This window comes from Physeter macrocephalus, chromosome 9, assembly GCF_002837175.3.
Source record: "Physeter macrocephalus isolate SW-GA chromosome 9, ASM283717v5, whole genome shotgun sequence".
NCBI lineage: Eukaryota > Metazoa > Chordata > Mammalia > Artiodactyla > Physeteridae > Physeter > Physeter macrocephalus.
This window is the reverse complement of record NC_041222.1, coordinates 17,763,190-17,778,804: the sequence shown is the minus strand read 5'-3', so window position 1 is coordinate 17,778,804 and position 15,615 is coordinate 17,763,190. Positions and strand designations below refer to the sequence as shown.

The 15,615-nt window shown below is 44.9% G+C and overlaps 1 protein-coding gene across 14 annotated transcripts in view; it reads left to right on the top strand.

Moving 5' to 3' along the window:
• The window catches only part of ZNF462 (zinc finger protein 462), a 161,923-nt gene that overhangs the window by 84,530 nt on the left and 61,778 nt on the right, over positions 1–15,615 (top strand). The window contains exons 8-9 of one of the 14 annotated variants that reach the window (XM_028493712.2): positions 11,857–12,044; positions 12,229–12,588. The exons of 12 other annotated variants lie outside the window; for them this stretch is intronic. In XM_028493712.2, coding sequence (XP_028349513.1) covers positions 11,857–12,044; positions 12,229–12,255 — 215 coding nt within the window. In that variant the 3' untranslated portion in view covers positions 12,256–12,588. Of the gene's footprint in view, positions 1–7,477; positions 8,576–11,856; positions 12,045–12,228; positions 12,589–15,615 lie in introns of those variants that run through there. One more of the 14 variants, XM_028493714.2, reaches the window with a different exon arrangement.

Below are 15,615 nucleotides of genomic sequence, written 5' to 3'. Positions count from 1 at the left end.
TAACCTTCTTGAAGCAACTATTATTTATTTTTTAAAATAAATTATATGAGTTTTGATGGTGTGGCCCAGCATGTCCAAATGATGTACGCATTTTCTTAATTCATTCATAGTCCTAAATAATATCCTACAGAAAAATTCCAGTGGTGGTACTTAAACAAAAACGGCAAGATAAAGACTGGCCAAACTGACACGAAAGGTTCAGGTAAGTTGGATCTGCTTGCCTTTTACTGAAGTCAGTCCCTTGCTGTTTATGCCCAGGAAGGGACGCGTTCCTGCCAGAGGGGGCTCCTCTGTTTTGTAAGTAGTTTCGTGGTAATCAGGATCAACTCAAAAGAGGTGTTTGGTTAAGAGTACAGGGCCCAGCTAAGCTTTTATTTACCTGTACACTGCTCTTGGAGAAGTCATTCCAGGGCTAGGCTCTCCAGCTTCCTCAGGGACACAAAATATTCTTACCTGCCTCATGGAAGTCACCTCCTCTGTCATCTTTTATGTTCATGTGCTGTGAGCCCTCCACCAAAGCTGCCGTGATCACCCCATCGAGCAACACAGGATGACCTTCTCAACCTTTCCTGTAGTCCTTGATTTTTAGCACTCCTAGTTATTTTTTTCCCCACGATCAGTTTGAAAGTCATCCATTCTGGTTTATTATAAGGTTTCTGGCTGTCGTCTCTTGGTTTAATTCTGAAATGGTGAAATTAATCATAATTTTTATTTACTTCGGCTGACTGCCTTAATTTTGCCACCAGATTTAATATGTCTGATGAATCAGAGTTACAAATTATTATTAGTCTCATTTTATAGAGAAGGAAACTGAGACTGAAATGATGAGTCCCAAAGTCATAAAACATATATGTGGTGGACCTTGTCTGAACCCAAAGCTTATGCCCTTAACCTTTGGGCCATTTTCATCAAAGAGTCGCAGCAGAAACACACATCCATAAATGAGCCAGAGTGGAGAAGATAAAACCTATTCTTACATGTCTGGGGGCCCTGGAATCTTCCAAAGGAAAATAAAGCTAAATTTTATTGTTGATTGATATTTAGAGCTGAAGTTAATAAATACGTAGAGTTAGTTAGAAGAGCAGAATATAACAAATGAGAAATTTTGCATTTGGATTTTATTGGCTGCAGCCATGGAGAAGAGAAGCAATTGATGAGTCCTGGAGGGCTTCTTGGAAGAGGTGGGACTCAGGCTGGGCCTTGAAGGGCGAGTAGGATTTTTTTTATGGGCAGATCGAAGTCTATTCCAGGTGGGAGGAGTATCAGAAGTGACCAAACTTAAAGAAGGGATCCTGGGACAGCAAGAAGACCAGTCTGGCTAGAGTGGAGGGTCTGTAGGGAAGTTATTCGGAGGATAGTTGGCGAGATGAGGGGAGGTAGATAGAACCAAACTGTAGGGGTAATTAACACCAGGAAGAGGTCTTCTCATTGTTAAGAAGCTGGGCTAAACAAGGAAGACCAGCAGCGAGGTCCCTGTCCCCTTTGGAAGTGGGAGGGTACTTTTGAGCTATGGGTGCCTGATGCTGATACCTGTAAGTCTTCAAGAATGAATGTGCATTAAAACTAGTCATGGGAGGTAGTTATCCCTTTTGAAGATGTCTGCATAGATTTTTCCTCCTGATGACAAGAGTAATACCTACTTAGGATTAAAGAACAGCTTTATGGCAATACATAACATAAAATGTGAGGGTCACCCATAATGCCAGCCTCTCTGCACCCAAAAGAATTTAATAACAGTCCGCTGTAGAATCATCTAGATGTTTCTTCTTTGCATATACAAACAGGCTCTGTTTTGTTATTTTAATTTTTTTCCAAAACTGGGACCACAATATACAAACTACTTTTTTTTCATGTTTTTGTCTTTACTTGGAAGATTCTATCACTGTTTGACTCACCATAGTTTTAAAATGTGAGGGTCCGTATCTCAAAACAAACCAACAAAAATGATTCCCCTTCAAATCATAAACATTGAGTCCTTAAAGGCTTCAAGAATTTTTGTGTGAATGTGATATATGTGTTTAAGATGGGAGTCTCAGAATTATATAAGGCCTTTGAGGTTTTGCCAATCAAAATTTCACTCGTTTATTTCACTTTAAAGGCTCATTCACCTTCTAAAAAATTACTTAAGTAAAGTCTCTTTTCCTACTGCTTAAGACTTAAGACATTTGAAATACTGGCAAATGGTCCATAGTTAAATGACAAAATCAAGATTACAGACTGTCTAGACTGTTCAGAGTAATGAGCTGAAAATGAGATTTTGTTAGGGAATAAATATAAAACATGTTGGGTAGCTTCTGACCTTTGTATTCACTTCCATCACTAGACTTGCCAAATATTCTTATAATTGTCGGTTATCATATCTGTCTCCAAAACTAAACTGTGTGCTCTCTGAGGTCAAGGACTATTTCAGAGTCTTAGCACTTGGCAGGCCATTCAATAAATATTTCTTGATGTGAATTAGGGCGGCAGAATAAACCACACACAAGGAAAACAGATAGACAAAACAGTAATTTATGTGTGAAAAAGCCTGGGAATTTTAGTGACTGCGAGCTCAGCTGTGTCACACGATGCTTGGAAAAAGCCAATGGAATTGTGCTGTGTGCACCATGATGTTGCACGTTTCCTTGGTCACACCTCCCTCCTCCAGCTAACTAGCTTTGCCCCCCCCCCACCATGGCAACGCCATCTCCCTCTCAACTCTCTGTGACCAAAGCGACTAATCCCTTTCCTCCAAGCAGCCAAGAAGAAGAGTGAGTACAGTCCTTACTTGCTGCTACCTGTTGAGAACATTTTTGCTTCCTTCACTTTTCAAGTGTCTGCTCTCTGCTTATTTCCTTCTTATCTTCTGGAATGTTCCTTCAGCTTCCTCGGTGAACTCAGTGCCAGGCTCACAGCCTGCCTTTTTACCCCAGCCATGACCATCGTGCTCTGGAATTTCAGTATACTAGACTCAGTGGTCATGACTCAGTGAATGTTTGGTTTCTTCAGCTAGAGAGATTCACGGCTTCCTGACTGTGTTCCACCACCCTTCTTCTGTGGCTGGACTCACCATAGCCACTCTACTTCCAGCATCTCAAACCCGTAAATTCTCTCAGACCACTACCGATCCCTTGTCTAGCCAACCCAGATCCTAGGCTTGGCCATTTCAAAGGGGCTTTTTCCTGCATCCTCGTGTCTCTGCCTCCTTTGTCCTTCTCTGGTTTCCAACCTGCCAGACCCTAACCCTGAATAACCCTCACCTTGCACTTCCTCTGATTTCCACCGGTCTTCCTGCCTCTAATCTCAAGCTTTCCCAATCTGTTTTCAAGGTTATCTTTATTAACCACAAATCTGATTAGTTTTTTTTTATATTGAATTATGGTTGATTTACAAGGTTGCATTAATTTCTGCTGTACAGCAGAGTGATTCACTTATGCATAGATATACATTCTTTTTTTATATTCTTTTCCACTATGGTTTATCACAGGTTATTGAATATAGTTCCCTTTGCTGTGCAGTAGGATCTTGTTTATCCGTTTTGTATATAACAGCTTACGTCTGCTGACCCCAACCTCCCACTCCGTCCCTCCCCCAACGCCCTGCCCCTTGGCAACCACAGGTCTGTTCTCTATGTCTGTGAATCTGTTTCTGTTTTGTAGATAAGTTCATTTGTGTTGTATTTTTTTTGTTTTGTTTTTTAAATTTTATTTTTTTGTGTACTTTTTGGCCACACTGTGCACGGCATGTGGGATCTTAGTTCCCCAACCAGGGATCGAACCTGTATCCCCTGCATTGGAAGCACAGAGTTTTAACCACTGGACTGCCAGGGAGGTCCCTGTGTCGTGTTTTAGCTTCCACATATAAGTGATTTGGTATTTGTCTTTCTCTTTCTGACTTACTTCACTTAGTTTGATGATCTCTAGTTGCATCCATGTTGCTGCAAATGGCATTATTTCATTCTTTTTTTATGGCTGAATAGTATTCCACTGTATAAATATACCACATCTTCTTTATCCATTCATCTGTTGATGGACATTTAGGTTGCTTCCATGTCTTGGCTATTGTGAATAGTGCTGCTATGAACATAGGGGTGCATGTATCTTTTTGAAATTATCAATTTATTTTTAAAAATAAATTTGAGCTTATTCCGATTTATCCCTCTATAACATCAGTTTACTTATAAGTATTCCAAGGTACTTTTCTTTTTTTTTTCTTATTTTATTATATTTTATTATATTTCATTTCTATTTGGGCTGCAATGCCAGCTTGCAGGATCTTAGTTCCCCAACCAGGGATTGAACCCAGGCCCCCTGAACTGGAGGCACAGGGTCCTAACCACTGGACCACCAAGGTACTTTTCTTGAGTGAAAGAGACAGGCATGGGGTCACAGCCAAGGTGGTAGAAGTTGCAGATAGCTGCAGTGTTTACCTTGTCTGTCCCAAAGCTAACAGTGAATAAATGGAGTGAGGAGCTAGAGTTAATAGCTGCGGTATCACAGATTATTATATTGTACTTGTGAGTTGTGATTTTCCTGTTACTCTGATTTAATAGTATTTTAAAATGTTGCCCGTGGGTAAGTTTTTAATTAGGAATACAGAGAAGGAAAGATGAAGAAATCCACATCTAACTTGCATGCAAACAAGAATAATGCCACCAGCATGTCTGTTAGAAGGAACAATTGTGATAACTCAATTAAAGGCAGGCAGTAAAGTGTAAGTAAACTTCCCAACTAACACATTAAAATCAGTAATTTCTATATATTGTTAACAATAAAATAAGACCATTTTTGCTGATACATTTACAGTATACTTTTGCATCTTGGTCATGTTACCTATATAATGAAAGACTGGAAAAAAACAATTGTCTAAAAAATGATTAAGTTCAATGTTAAAATACAGGATAGAATTTTTTTTTCTCTTCATTTTCTTTCAGTGGCTTCATTATTATGTGCCTCTATCCCAGTACTTTTCACTACATTTCTGCCTTCTCTAATTTTCTGGGATACTATCTAAATCACAGTATCCCTAGGGAAGAACGTAGGCTACATAGATGTCCACCCACTGTGTGTTGCCAGGGCAGAAAAGAGTGTTTGAGAACTACAGGATGGAGGCATGGTGGTTCTGTGTTAAGTCAAGGGCAGGTTTAAGATTTTATTTATTTAATTAATTACCATTTCTAAATGGCGAGATGGCAAAAACAGTGTATGAGAAAACAGCTTTCATAACATACTGAGTAAATTGGTGGTTTTTATACTAATCATCATCATCCCAGTAAAAGGAGATGACCGTGCTTGAGCTGGTGACGTAAAGCCATATAAAGTTAAGCAGCACGGAGACCAGCCCCACCCCCGCAGCCCCTGTGGGGCTGTGGACCAGGTAGAGCATCTCTCCTGTGGCCTCTGGGCTTCCTGTGTCCCGAAGCGGTGTGAAGGTGATTAACAGCAATAGGTCAGCAGCATGTGAGACACGAGAGGTCCTGCTCCAGGGCTTCTGGTGGCCATGGCTCCCCTCAGGCACTCCCACTCCGGTGAAGCATGCGAGGGTTCCGTGGAACCTCTTCCCCAACTCGGGACGATTTTTTGTCCAGTGTAATTTTAGAGTCACACTGCAGTACTGGCGCGGAGCATGACTCTTCCTGTGTATCGCTGGGTGCGTTTTGATTGAGCAGATGCCAGGAGGACCCATTTTAACCCAGCTGGAGCTAGTGAAAATGAGGAGCGAATGATCTTTCCAAAACCAGTTATTTGTATAGATCATCTTTCCTTAAGAGTCTGCTCGGGGATGTTGGACACCTGAGTTTGAGGTCCAACTCCAGAAAGTACCACCCACATTGGAGGCCATGGACCATCCAGCATGTGCAGCCTCAGGCAGAGAGGGCCTGACTGCCTCCGTCTCACACGTGTGGGCGGAGATAAATCATTGACCTTCCACAACTTCTTATACGTAAGACAATAACGATGCCTACATTTTGGGGTTATTTTGTGGATAAAATGAGATAACATACGAAAATGCTTTCACATTCTAAATTACTATAGAAATCTTAGTATTAAAGTAGTATAGTACAAGCAAATTTCTTGTCAATTTATGATAATTTGTCAACAACCAGAGATTGATGAGGATTTTTTTTTTAATGGAAAAGGAAAAAAACTTTCACATCTTGCCTTGGAAGCTGAATGAAATCTCTTAACATCATGAACTGTTTCTTGGGAGTCTAAAATAATTCAGTATTTGGAAAGTGGTGCTTAATCTGGAGTCCCGTTGATGTAAATTTCTTCGGACTTTGGGGCTTAATGGAAACCACCCACACAAGAAACTCCTTTGCACTTGATGTCCTAATCAGTGGGTGTAATGCAGTGATAAGTCCCAAAGTTAGACATCATCATCATTGGCATTAATCAGTATATATTTTATTTTATTTTATTTTATTTTTATTTTTATTTTTTTTTGCGGTACGCGGGCCTCTCACTGCTGTGGCCTCTCCCGTTGCGGGGCACAGGCTCCGGAAGCACAGGCTCAGCGGCCATGGCTCACGGGCCCAGCCACTCCGCGGCATGTGGGATCTTCCCGGACCAGGGCACGAACCCGTGTCCCCTGCATTGGCAGGCGGACTCTCAACCACTGCGCCACCAGGGAAGCCCCAGTATATATTTTAAATTAATGATAACTATCATTTATTGCATGTCTGTTAAATACTTTACGAACATTGGTTTAATCCACACAGCAATTCCATAAAATAGGAACTTCCATAACCAGCTTCCTGCTGTTTTTGGAAGGAGGAAAATAGTCTTAAGAAAGGTCACAGTTACTAGCTGGCAGGGTTGGAGGAGGGTGGAGTCGGCCTAACTCCACAGCTCTGTCTACGATGTCACACGGTCTCCCTAAATCTTAGTTCTCAGATGTGTTATTGTTCTCTTGGAGAGTCTAGAAAAGGGAGCGCTGTGAACCCTGGGAAAGTGCTCTGTGTTTTGAATATGAAAACATTCTTGGGTAAGAACTTCTGCAGTGTTTCCCGCAGTTGCAATCTTATAGCCTCCAAATCTCTTGAAAAGAACCAATACTCCCAACTTATTCTTCCTCACCACTCGTTCTCTTCTCAAACTGCTAGAGTCTGTGTTCTGCCTTCAGCATTTCATTGAAACCACTCATGAAGTGACCTGCTGGCTAACCCCAGAGACATTCTCTCCGGGAAAGAGTCATTCCTCCCTTGTTTACACCTGCTGCCGCCGCCTCCTGCCTGCCCTCTCTGGAATCCTTTGCAGTGTGACTTTGGCCCTAGCGCGCTAATGAAATGGCTTTTACAGAGGTGGATAGCGACTCCAGACAAAAGTCCACGGCCTCTGCTCCTGCCTCATCCTTCTTTTTTTGTCCGTGGCATTTAACACTGCTGACCTTCCTCCCGGGGAAGCTCTCCTCCCGTGGTTTGGGTCCTACTGTATGTTTCAGGCTCTCCGCTGGCCTCTCTGATGATACCTTCTCTTTACCCTGTTTTCGCCGACAGCTGCCATCCTGTAGACCCCAGTCTGGTCCTCAGTCCTCTCCTCTGCGCTCTCCCCCTTCACGGACACACGGAGCCAACTCTCACTTTTCTGAGGATGCCACCACAATCTCCACGTCCAGCCATAATCAGGTTAAGCCCCAGACCGTCTTTTCCATCAGCTCTTCACTCTCTCTGCCTGGATGTCCCACTCAGCCTCCACCGCAGAGGTTCTAAAATGGAACTCATTAACTTCCTCCCGGGCCTGCCCCTCTGCCAGGGCTCTTGGTACCCAGCTAGAATGCACTGCGTATCCAGGTCTCCTTGGACCCACATCCCACCAGTTGCCTACTCAGTCCTGTGGTTTCCGTCTCCTTACTTCCTCTCACACCCACCCCACCCCTCCCCTCCCCTCCCCTCCCCGTCTCTCACCCAAGCCATTACCATAGCCACCCCACCTGCACACTGCTCCCTTCAGTCCACTCTCAGCAAGGTTGAGAGTCATATCATTCTCCTGTTCGAGAACCTCTAGCAGCTCTACCTGGCCTATTAAAAACAAATTCCCACTCAGCATTCTCCACGCCCATCCCCCAGCTGCCCCTCCCTTCCTCTGCTTCCACATGTCCAGACCCTGCTTGTCCTTCAAAGCCAGGTGCACGTTTCGCTTCCATGGTGTTTCCCATGATGTCCGACGTGAGTCAGCTCTCCCTCCTCTGAAACCCCACGGTGCCGTGGCCGACCTCCCCGGGGCACACGTGGTCCGTTCTGCCAACTCCAGGATACTACCAGAAAGGGAGCTCATCGGGGACAGGGTTTTTGTCCTACCCACTGCTCATCTTTCTGTTCTAAACACCTGGCATATTATATTCTGGCCATCACTTTCTAGAGTGGATGTCCTATAAATGTAAAATGAAAGTTGTGTTCTGTAGATAATCATGACAGTGGTTTCAGGCAGTAAGTCAAGATTTGGATCTTTTTTCTGACTCCAGACCCACAGTGTCTTGCAGGCTGTCCGCTCATAACAGGTAGAAATGCCCGTGGGCGTTGGCTCTGTTCTTTGAGCACACACTCATTTTCACGTGTGTTTCAATAATCTCCCCTAAGAACCGGAGAGCTCTCGAAATGTGAGCTCTGATGGTCTTGGTATCTGTCAAATAACTAACATATAGTAGATACAATATTTGTTATGATGAGACAAACCATTTATAAAACACTAGTGAATCCAGGAGAATATTGAATCACTTTACAAGATAGTATTTTGACCATCGAGTTGAGTCTGAGTCCAAGAAATATGTATTAAGTGTCCTTGGGTTGACACATGGGTGTTAAAATTAAGGAGTACAATACAGATTTAGAAACATTTTGGATGTTGCTGAGACGCTGTATTTGAACAACAGACCACAAGATCTTGGCTGACGCCTACGTATTTTTGGTGTTTGCCAACGTGTGGACATACCATTTGGTTTCCTGTGCGTCCTTGGTATTTTCTTGCACATGAAGGGTTGGTAGGGAGCAGAAAAGGTAGCCTCCTGGGTTTCCAGTTTTCCTTCCCATAGGTAGTAGGACCATAATCTTTTCCAGATGTAAATGTAATGTGTTCAGTTGAAACAGTAGGAACTGAATTTCAAATGAACAATTCCAACCTGCTAATAAAATCCAGAGGGGAAGAGTTACCACATTGGTGTTTTCTACTTGACAACACAAAGCATGGAGTCATAGGCAGCAGCTGCTATCCCTCATCAATAAGGAACGTGCTGCTGGTTGGTTTTCTCTCATGGTGGGAATGCATTTATGCCAAGCTGCCTTCCCTATCTGAGAGATGGGGCAGGGCTCTGGGTGCAATCTATAGACATAGAAAAGGTACAAATGCGAAGCCTTTATCTCACCTGGTTCCTGCTTCAGACCCTCCAGTGGCTGTCTGCTCTGCCTGCACAGAGTAGATTCAAGCTCAGCGTGGAAAGCTGATATTTGGGCCCCTCTCCCTCTCGGGGTCACTCCTCCCCCCTTCTTCCTGCTGCGTCCTGCGCTGTAGCTGTCCTGAAGGCCCTGTCTGCACAGGGTCCTGCTCTCACCCTCCAGGCCTTGCTAATCCTCCTTCCTGGAATGTCCTCCTCCACTTATTTTCACCTGACCTCCTCTTTATTCCATTCACTTGGCTAATTCCTACTCATCCTTGAAAACGTGAATTTTCCTAACTTTTCCTGCCTGGCTAAGGAGCCTCCTTTCTGTTCACATCTTTGGGTACTCTTTAGTTCAGAGCTGATCATACTTGATTGTAACTGTCTGACTTTCCATCCCCCCCAAGACCATCCACTTCTTTTTTTTTTTTTTATTGAACTATAGTTGATTTACAGTGTTGTGTTAATTTCTGCTGTACGGCAAAGTGATTTAGTTCCATATGTATATACATATTCTTTTATTCTTTTCCATTATGGTTTATCCCAGGATATTGAATATAGTTCCCTGTGCTACAGTAGAACCTTGTTGTTTATCCATTCTATATGTAGTGGTTTGCATCTGCTAATCCCAAACTCCCCATCCATGCTTCTCCCACCCCCACCCCCTTGGCAACCACAAGTCTGTTCTCTATGTCTGTGAGTCTGTTTCTGTTTCGTAGCTAGGTTCATTTATGTCATATTTTAGATTCCACATATAAGGACCATCAGCTTCTTGAAGGCAGAGGCCATCTTTTTTTTTTTTTAAGGGCATATCATATTTTTTAAAAAATTATTTATTTGCCTGTGCCGGGTCTTTGTTGCGACGCGCGGGATCTTTGGTTGTGGCATGCGGAATCTTTTAGTTGCGGCACGCGGGCTCTTAGTTGTGGCATGCGGGATCTAGTTCCCTGACCAGGGATTGAACCCGGGCCCCCTGCTTTGGGAGTGTGGAGTCTTAACCACTGGAACGCCGGGGAAGTCCCAGCAGAGGCCATCATTTTATTTTGAGTCCCCAGAGCGTGGCCCATTACCTTGCACGCACAGGCACTCAAATGAGCTATTTAAGCGAATGAATCGAGTCTTAAGTGCTTCTGTTCATGGTGCTGCACACTGGCCACGACCCTCAAGAGGCCGAGACGCATAGTGGTTCAATGGCAGGTACCTTTTCTATGTCACAGACCCTTATCATTTTTCATACTGAGTCTTGGGCAGACACTCTGTGCCCAGCTGAGCCGGAAGTCCCCAAGAAAACTCAGATGCCCTCATCGGTTATGAAATAAACTCCAAACATCCATGCAAGTTAAGAAGTTTGAGACAGACCCCTCACAGATAGTGGGGGGGGGAGCCAACCAATCGACCGATACATACGTACTGTAGATCGGGTGGTTAGAAGTACAATCAAGAGAAAGAAAACAAGGTAACAGGGAGAAAAGGGCAGCGGTGGCAGTGTCAGGTAGGGAGGGGCGTTTGGGAGAGCATCATGAATGATGGGGGTGATCACAACCACCAATCGGTTACCCAGGGACCTTGCTCAAAGCTGGAAGTGAGGTTGAAAAAACCTTTAAGAGGAAATGGACCCCAGAATGGTTGCCAGGAAAGCCTCTAAACTTTGGAAATTAAATTTGCTCTGATGTGCCTTTTCGTCGCAAGTTGATTTGTGACCATTCTGTGTGCCTTGTTATCTGACAAAATGGGGGTGACTTGGTGTGTTATTTGGGTCGAGCCCTGCCTCTGAGCTGAATCCAAGCCCCTCGATCAGTCCCCTCCCTGCCCATGGCAGCCATCCTCACCTACAGAGTAAGCCAGCCGGTTGTTGCCAGAAGGGGCAGTGCAGTTGGCTTTGCCCAGAATCAGTCAGTCACAAACTAGCTGCCGAACACCTGCCACGTGCCTGGAGCTGGGCTGAATGTCAGTTACATCTGTTTAGAGCAGTGTTAAGAGATGCTCGTTCCACTCCGTCCTGCAGTCCAGTGAAGGAGATCAAATTCTGTCATCTGCAGAGAACACTCCATAAACACTAAAAGGCAATTTGTCGTTTAGTGCAAAATATATGATGTAGATTTTAATTGCTGTGGAACTGAGGCCCTTAAAGCACCCCCACCCCGTGCCAGACTCTGTACTTTACATACCGCTCTCCTGTTTGCACCGCACCCTATGAAGTCGTGGGTATCACTGTCTCCGTTTTATGAATGAGGAACCAGAGGACTGCTTAATTGAGAGTCCCCAAGGGTTACGAGGAGGCTCACAAGCACGCTCCGGGGCGCTGAGAAGTTGCCTGTTTTCCAGGTGCTCCCTTGGTTTCCCCATCTGTAAAATGGGAAGTAACACATCTCATGTCATAAGGTCATGGTGAAGATCAGTGAGAGACTTGTGCAAAAAACACCTGACGTACCTGATGACCTAGAGCTGCTAAGCCAGTGAAAGGTGAGCCTGGATTTCACTGCCTGATCCTTCTGTTTCTTGGAGGTTTACACCCTACACCTGAGCCCAGCGTCACTAGCAATATTCCTGTGGGGGAGTTTGGAGTGGGTGCAAGAGTGTCTGTCCGAAGAGAAGAACCTACTGCCTTAATGTTATTAAAAATACAGCTTTACCCGGAGCCAGGATTTTCTTCCACTGCATGGGAAGAGGTGAAAAGAAAAGGAAAAAAACGGGTAAGAAACTCACTGGGTGTGTTGGTTCAGAGACTCCCGCTGCTGGGGGACAATTTTAGAATAACCGTGCGCTTTGAAGTGTGGCTGCTCGTTCTGTTCTTGATCCGCCATCGTTATCCTCACCCGATTTCCATACCGTCACTTAGAGCTCGACATGTATCTAAATATATACGCTTCTCCTCAGATGTGTTCTTTCCTCCTGCTTCGCTGAGCTTTTGAGAAATCTCTGCATCGTTCCCTGTGCGGGCTCTCCCTGTACTGTTTGTTGCAAGCTGGACACTGTGACCGCCTCCTCGAAGTCTGTAGGTATCTTCCCTCCGGTCAGGCCTTGAGGAGGAAGCATGGTGGCCCTGCCCATGGCCCATGAGCTCTGAATACCATCTGAAGTTGCTAGCGAGCTCTCGACTGTTACGGCCAAGTCACTGACGTAAAAGAGGCTTTTGTACTCCACGTTGTTGGTTGGATTTTCCGTGTGGTAAAGACATCTATACGATCTAAAGGAACAGCAGGAAGCATTACTTCCTCATCACACAATTCCACAGAGTCGCAGGTGAATTATGCATTTGGTATTGTGAGGGTGTCTCAATGAACAATGGCGGATGCCACCCAGAGTTTCCTCCTGAAAAACATTAGAAAAGGGCTCCTTCGCCATGCATTCATTTGCTTCGCGACAAATTTCCAGCTGGTTTCAAGGAGGGTTTTTAAGAACACACACTTTGAGTTACAAATACCATTTAGTACAGAAGGAATACCTGTGATATTTGCTAATGGCTGTGGCAGAAAAAGAACGTGTTTTCGAAACTGGGGCATGCAGGAGCCCTGGGTTCTGTTCTTGTTTCTCCACTGACTGGCTGGGTGACATGAAGCCATCTCTGCTTTTCTGAGCCACCACAAGTCCTTTTGCAAAATGAATAGCCTTACAGTACATATCTGGGAGGAGAGTGCATCCATGATGGAGGAAAATTGGTAAAACATTTCATACGGTGAGGATGCAGTGCTAAAAATCTGAAAGTAATCCATGAATACCTTCTGGATTGCAGAGGCCTCTATTTTCATGGCCTTAGGTGTGTTGACTATAGCAAAGACATGGTGCATTTAAATACATGGTACCATCACACCTGTGCATTTCACGAACATCTGTGCCTACCACAGATCTGTGCCTACCAGTGGGTGCGAAAAAGGAGAGAGAGTTTCATAGTGATTCATCCAGAGTGGCTCCCAGGTGTCCTGATATCATCTGTTTTATTTTTTTTTTATTTTTATTTTTTTTTGTGGTATGCGGGCCTTCCTCTGCTGTGGCCTCTCCCGTTGCAGAGCACAGGCTCCGGACGCGCAGGCCCAGCAGCCATGGTTGTTGCCAGAAGGGGCAGTGCAGTTGGCTTTGCCCAGAATCAGTCAGTCACAAACTAGCTGCCGAACACCTGCCACGTGCCTGGAGCTGGGCTGAATGTCAGTTACATCTGTTTAGAGCAGTGTTAAGAGATGCTCGTTCCACTCCGTCCTGCAGTCCAGTGAAGGAGATCAAATTCTGTCATCTGCAGAGAACACTCCATAAACACTAAAAGGCAATTTGTCGTTTAGTGCAAAATATATGATGTAGATTTTAATTGCTGTGGAACTGAGGCCCTTAAAGCACCCCCACCCCGTGCCAGACTCTGTACTTTACATACCGCTCTCCTGTTTGCACCGCACCCTATGAAGTCGTGGGTATCACTGTCTCCGTTTTATGAATGAGGAACCAGAGGACTGCTTAATTGAGAGTCCCCAAGGGTTACGAGGAGGCTCACAAGCACGCTCCGGGGCGCTGAGAAGTTGCCTGTTTTCCAGGTGCTCCCTTGGTTTCCCCATCTGTAAAATGGGAAGTAACACATCTCATGTCATAAGGTCATGGTGAAGATCAGTGAGAGACTTGTGCAAAAAACACCTGACGTACCTGATGACCTAGAGCTGCTAAGCCAGTGAAAGGTGAGCCTGGATTTCACTGCCTGATCCTTCTGTTTCTTGGAGGTTTACACCCTACACCTGAGCCCAGCGTCACTAGCAATATTCCTGTGGGGGAGTTTGGAGTGGGTGCAAGAGTGTCTGTCCGAAGAGAAGAACCTACTGCCTTAATGTTATTAAAAATACAGCTTTACCCGGAGCCAGGATTTTCTTCCACTGCATGGGAAGAGGTGAAAAGAAAAGGAAAAAAACGGGTAAGAAACTCACTGGGTGTGTTGGTTCAGAGACTCCCGCTGCTGGGGGACAATTTTAGAATAACCGTGCGCTTTGAAGTGTGGCTGCTCGTTCTGTTCTTGATCCGCCATCGTTATCCTCACCCGATTTCCATACCGTCACTTAGAGCTCGACATGTATCTAAATATATACGCTTCTCCTCAGATGTGTTCTTTCCTCCTGCTTCGCTGAGCTTTTGAGAAATCTCTGCATCGTTCCCTGTGCGGGCTCTCCCTGTACTGTTTGTTGCAAGCTGGACACTGTGACCGCCTCCTCGAAGTCTGTAGGTATCTTCCCTCCGGTCAGGCCTTGAGGAGGAAGCATGGTGGCCCTGCCCATGGCCCATGAGCTCTGAATACCATCTGAAGTTGCTAGCGAGCTCTCGACTGTTGCGGCCAAGTCACTGACGTAAAAGAGGCTTTTGTACTCCACGTTGTTGGTTGGATTTTCCGTGTGGTAAAGACATCTATACGATCTAAAGGAACAGCAGGAAGCATTACTTCCTCATCACACAATTCCACAGAGTCGCAGGTGAATTATGCATTTGGTATTGTGAGGGTGTCTCAATGAACAATGGCGGATGCCACCCAGAGTTTCCTCCTGAAAAACATTAGAAAAGGGCTCCTTCGCCATGCATTCATTTGCTTCGCGACAAATTTCCAGCTGGTTTCAAGGAGGGTTTTTAAGAACACACACTTTGAGTTACAAATACCATTTAGTACAGAAGGAATACCTGTGATATTTGCTAATGGCTGTGGCAGAAAAAGAACGTGTTTTCGAAACTGGGGCATGCAGGAGCCCTGGGTTCTGTTCTTGTTTCTCCACTGACTGGCTGGGTGACATGAAGCCATCTCTGCTTTTCTGAGCCACCACAAGTCCTTTTGCAAAATGAATAGCCTTACAGTACATATCTGGGAGGAGAGTGCATCCATGATGGAGGAAAATTGGTAAAACATTTCATACGGTGAGGATGCAGTGCTAAAAATCTGAAAGTAATCCATGAATACCTTCTGGATTGCAGAGGCCTCTATTTTCATGGCCTTAGGTGTGTTGACTATAGCAAAGACATGGTGCATTTAAATACATGGTACCATCACACCTGTGCATTTCACGAACATCTGTGCCTACCACAGATCTGTGCCTACCAGTGGGTGCGAAAAAGGAGAGAGAGTTTCATAGTGATTCATCCAGAGTGGCTCCCAGGTGTCCTGATATCATCTGTTTTATTTTTTTTTTATTTTTATTTTTTTTTGTGGTATGCGGGCCTTCCTCTGCTGTGGCCTCTCCCGTTGCAGAGCACAGGCTCCGGACGCGCAGGCCCAGCAGCCATGGCTCACGGGCCCAGCCGCTCCGCGGC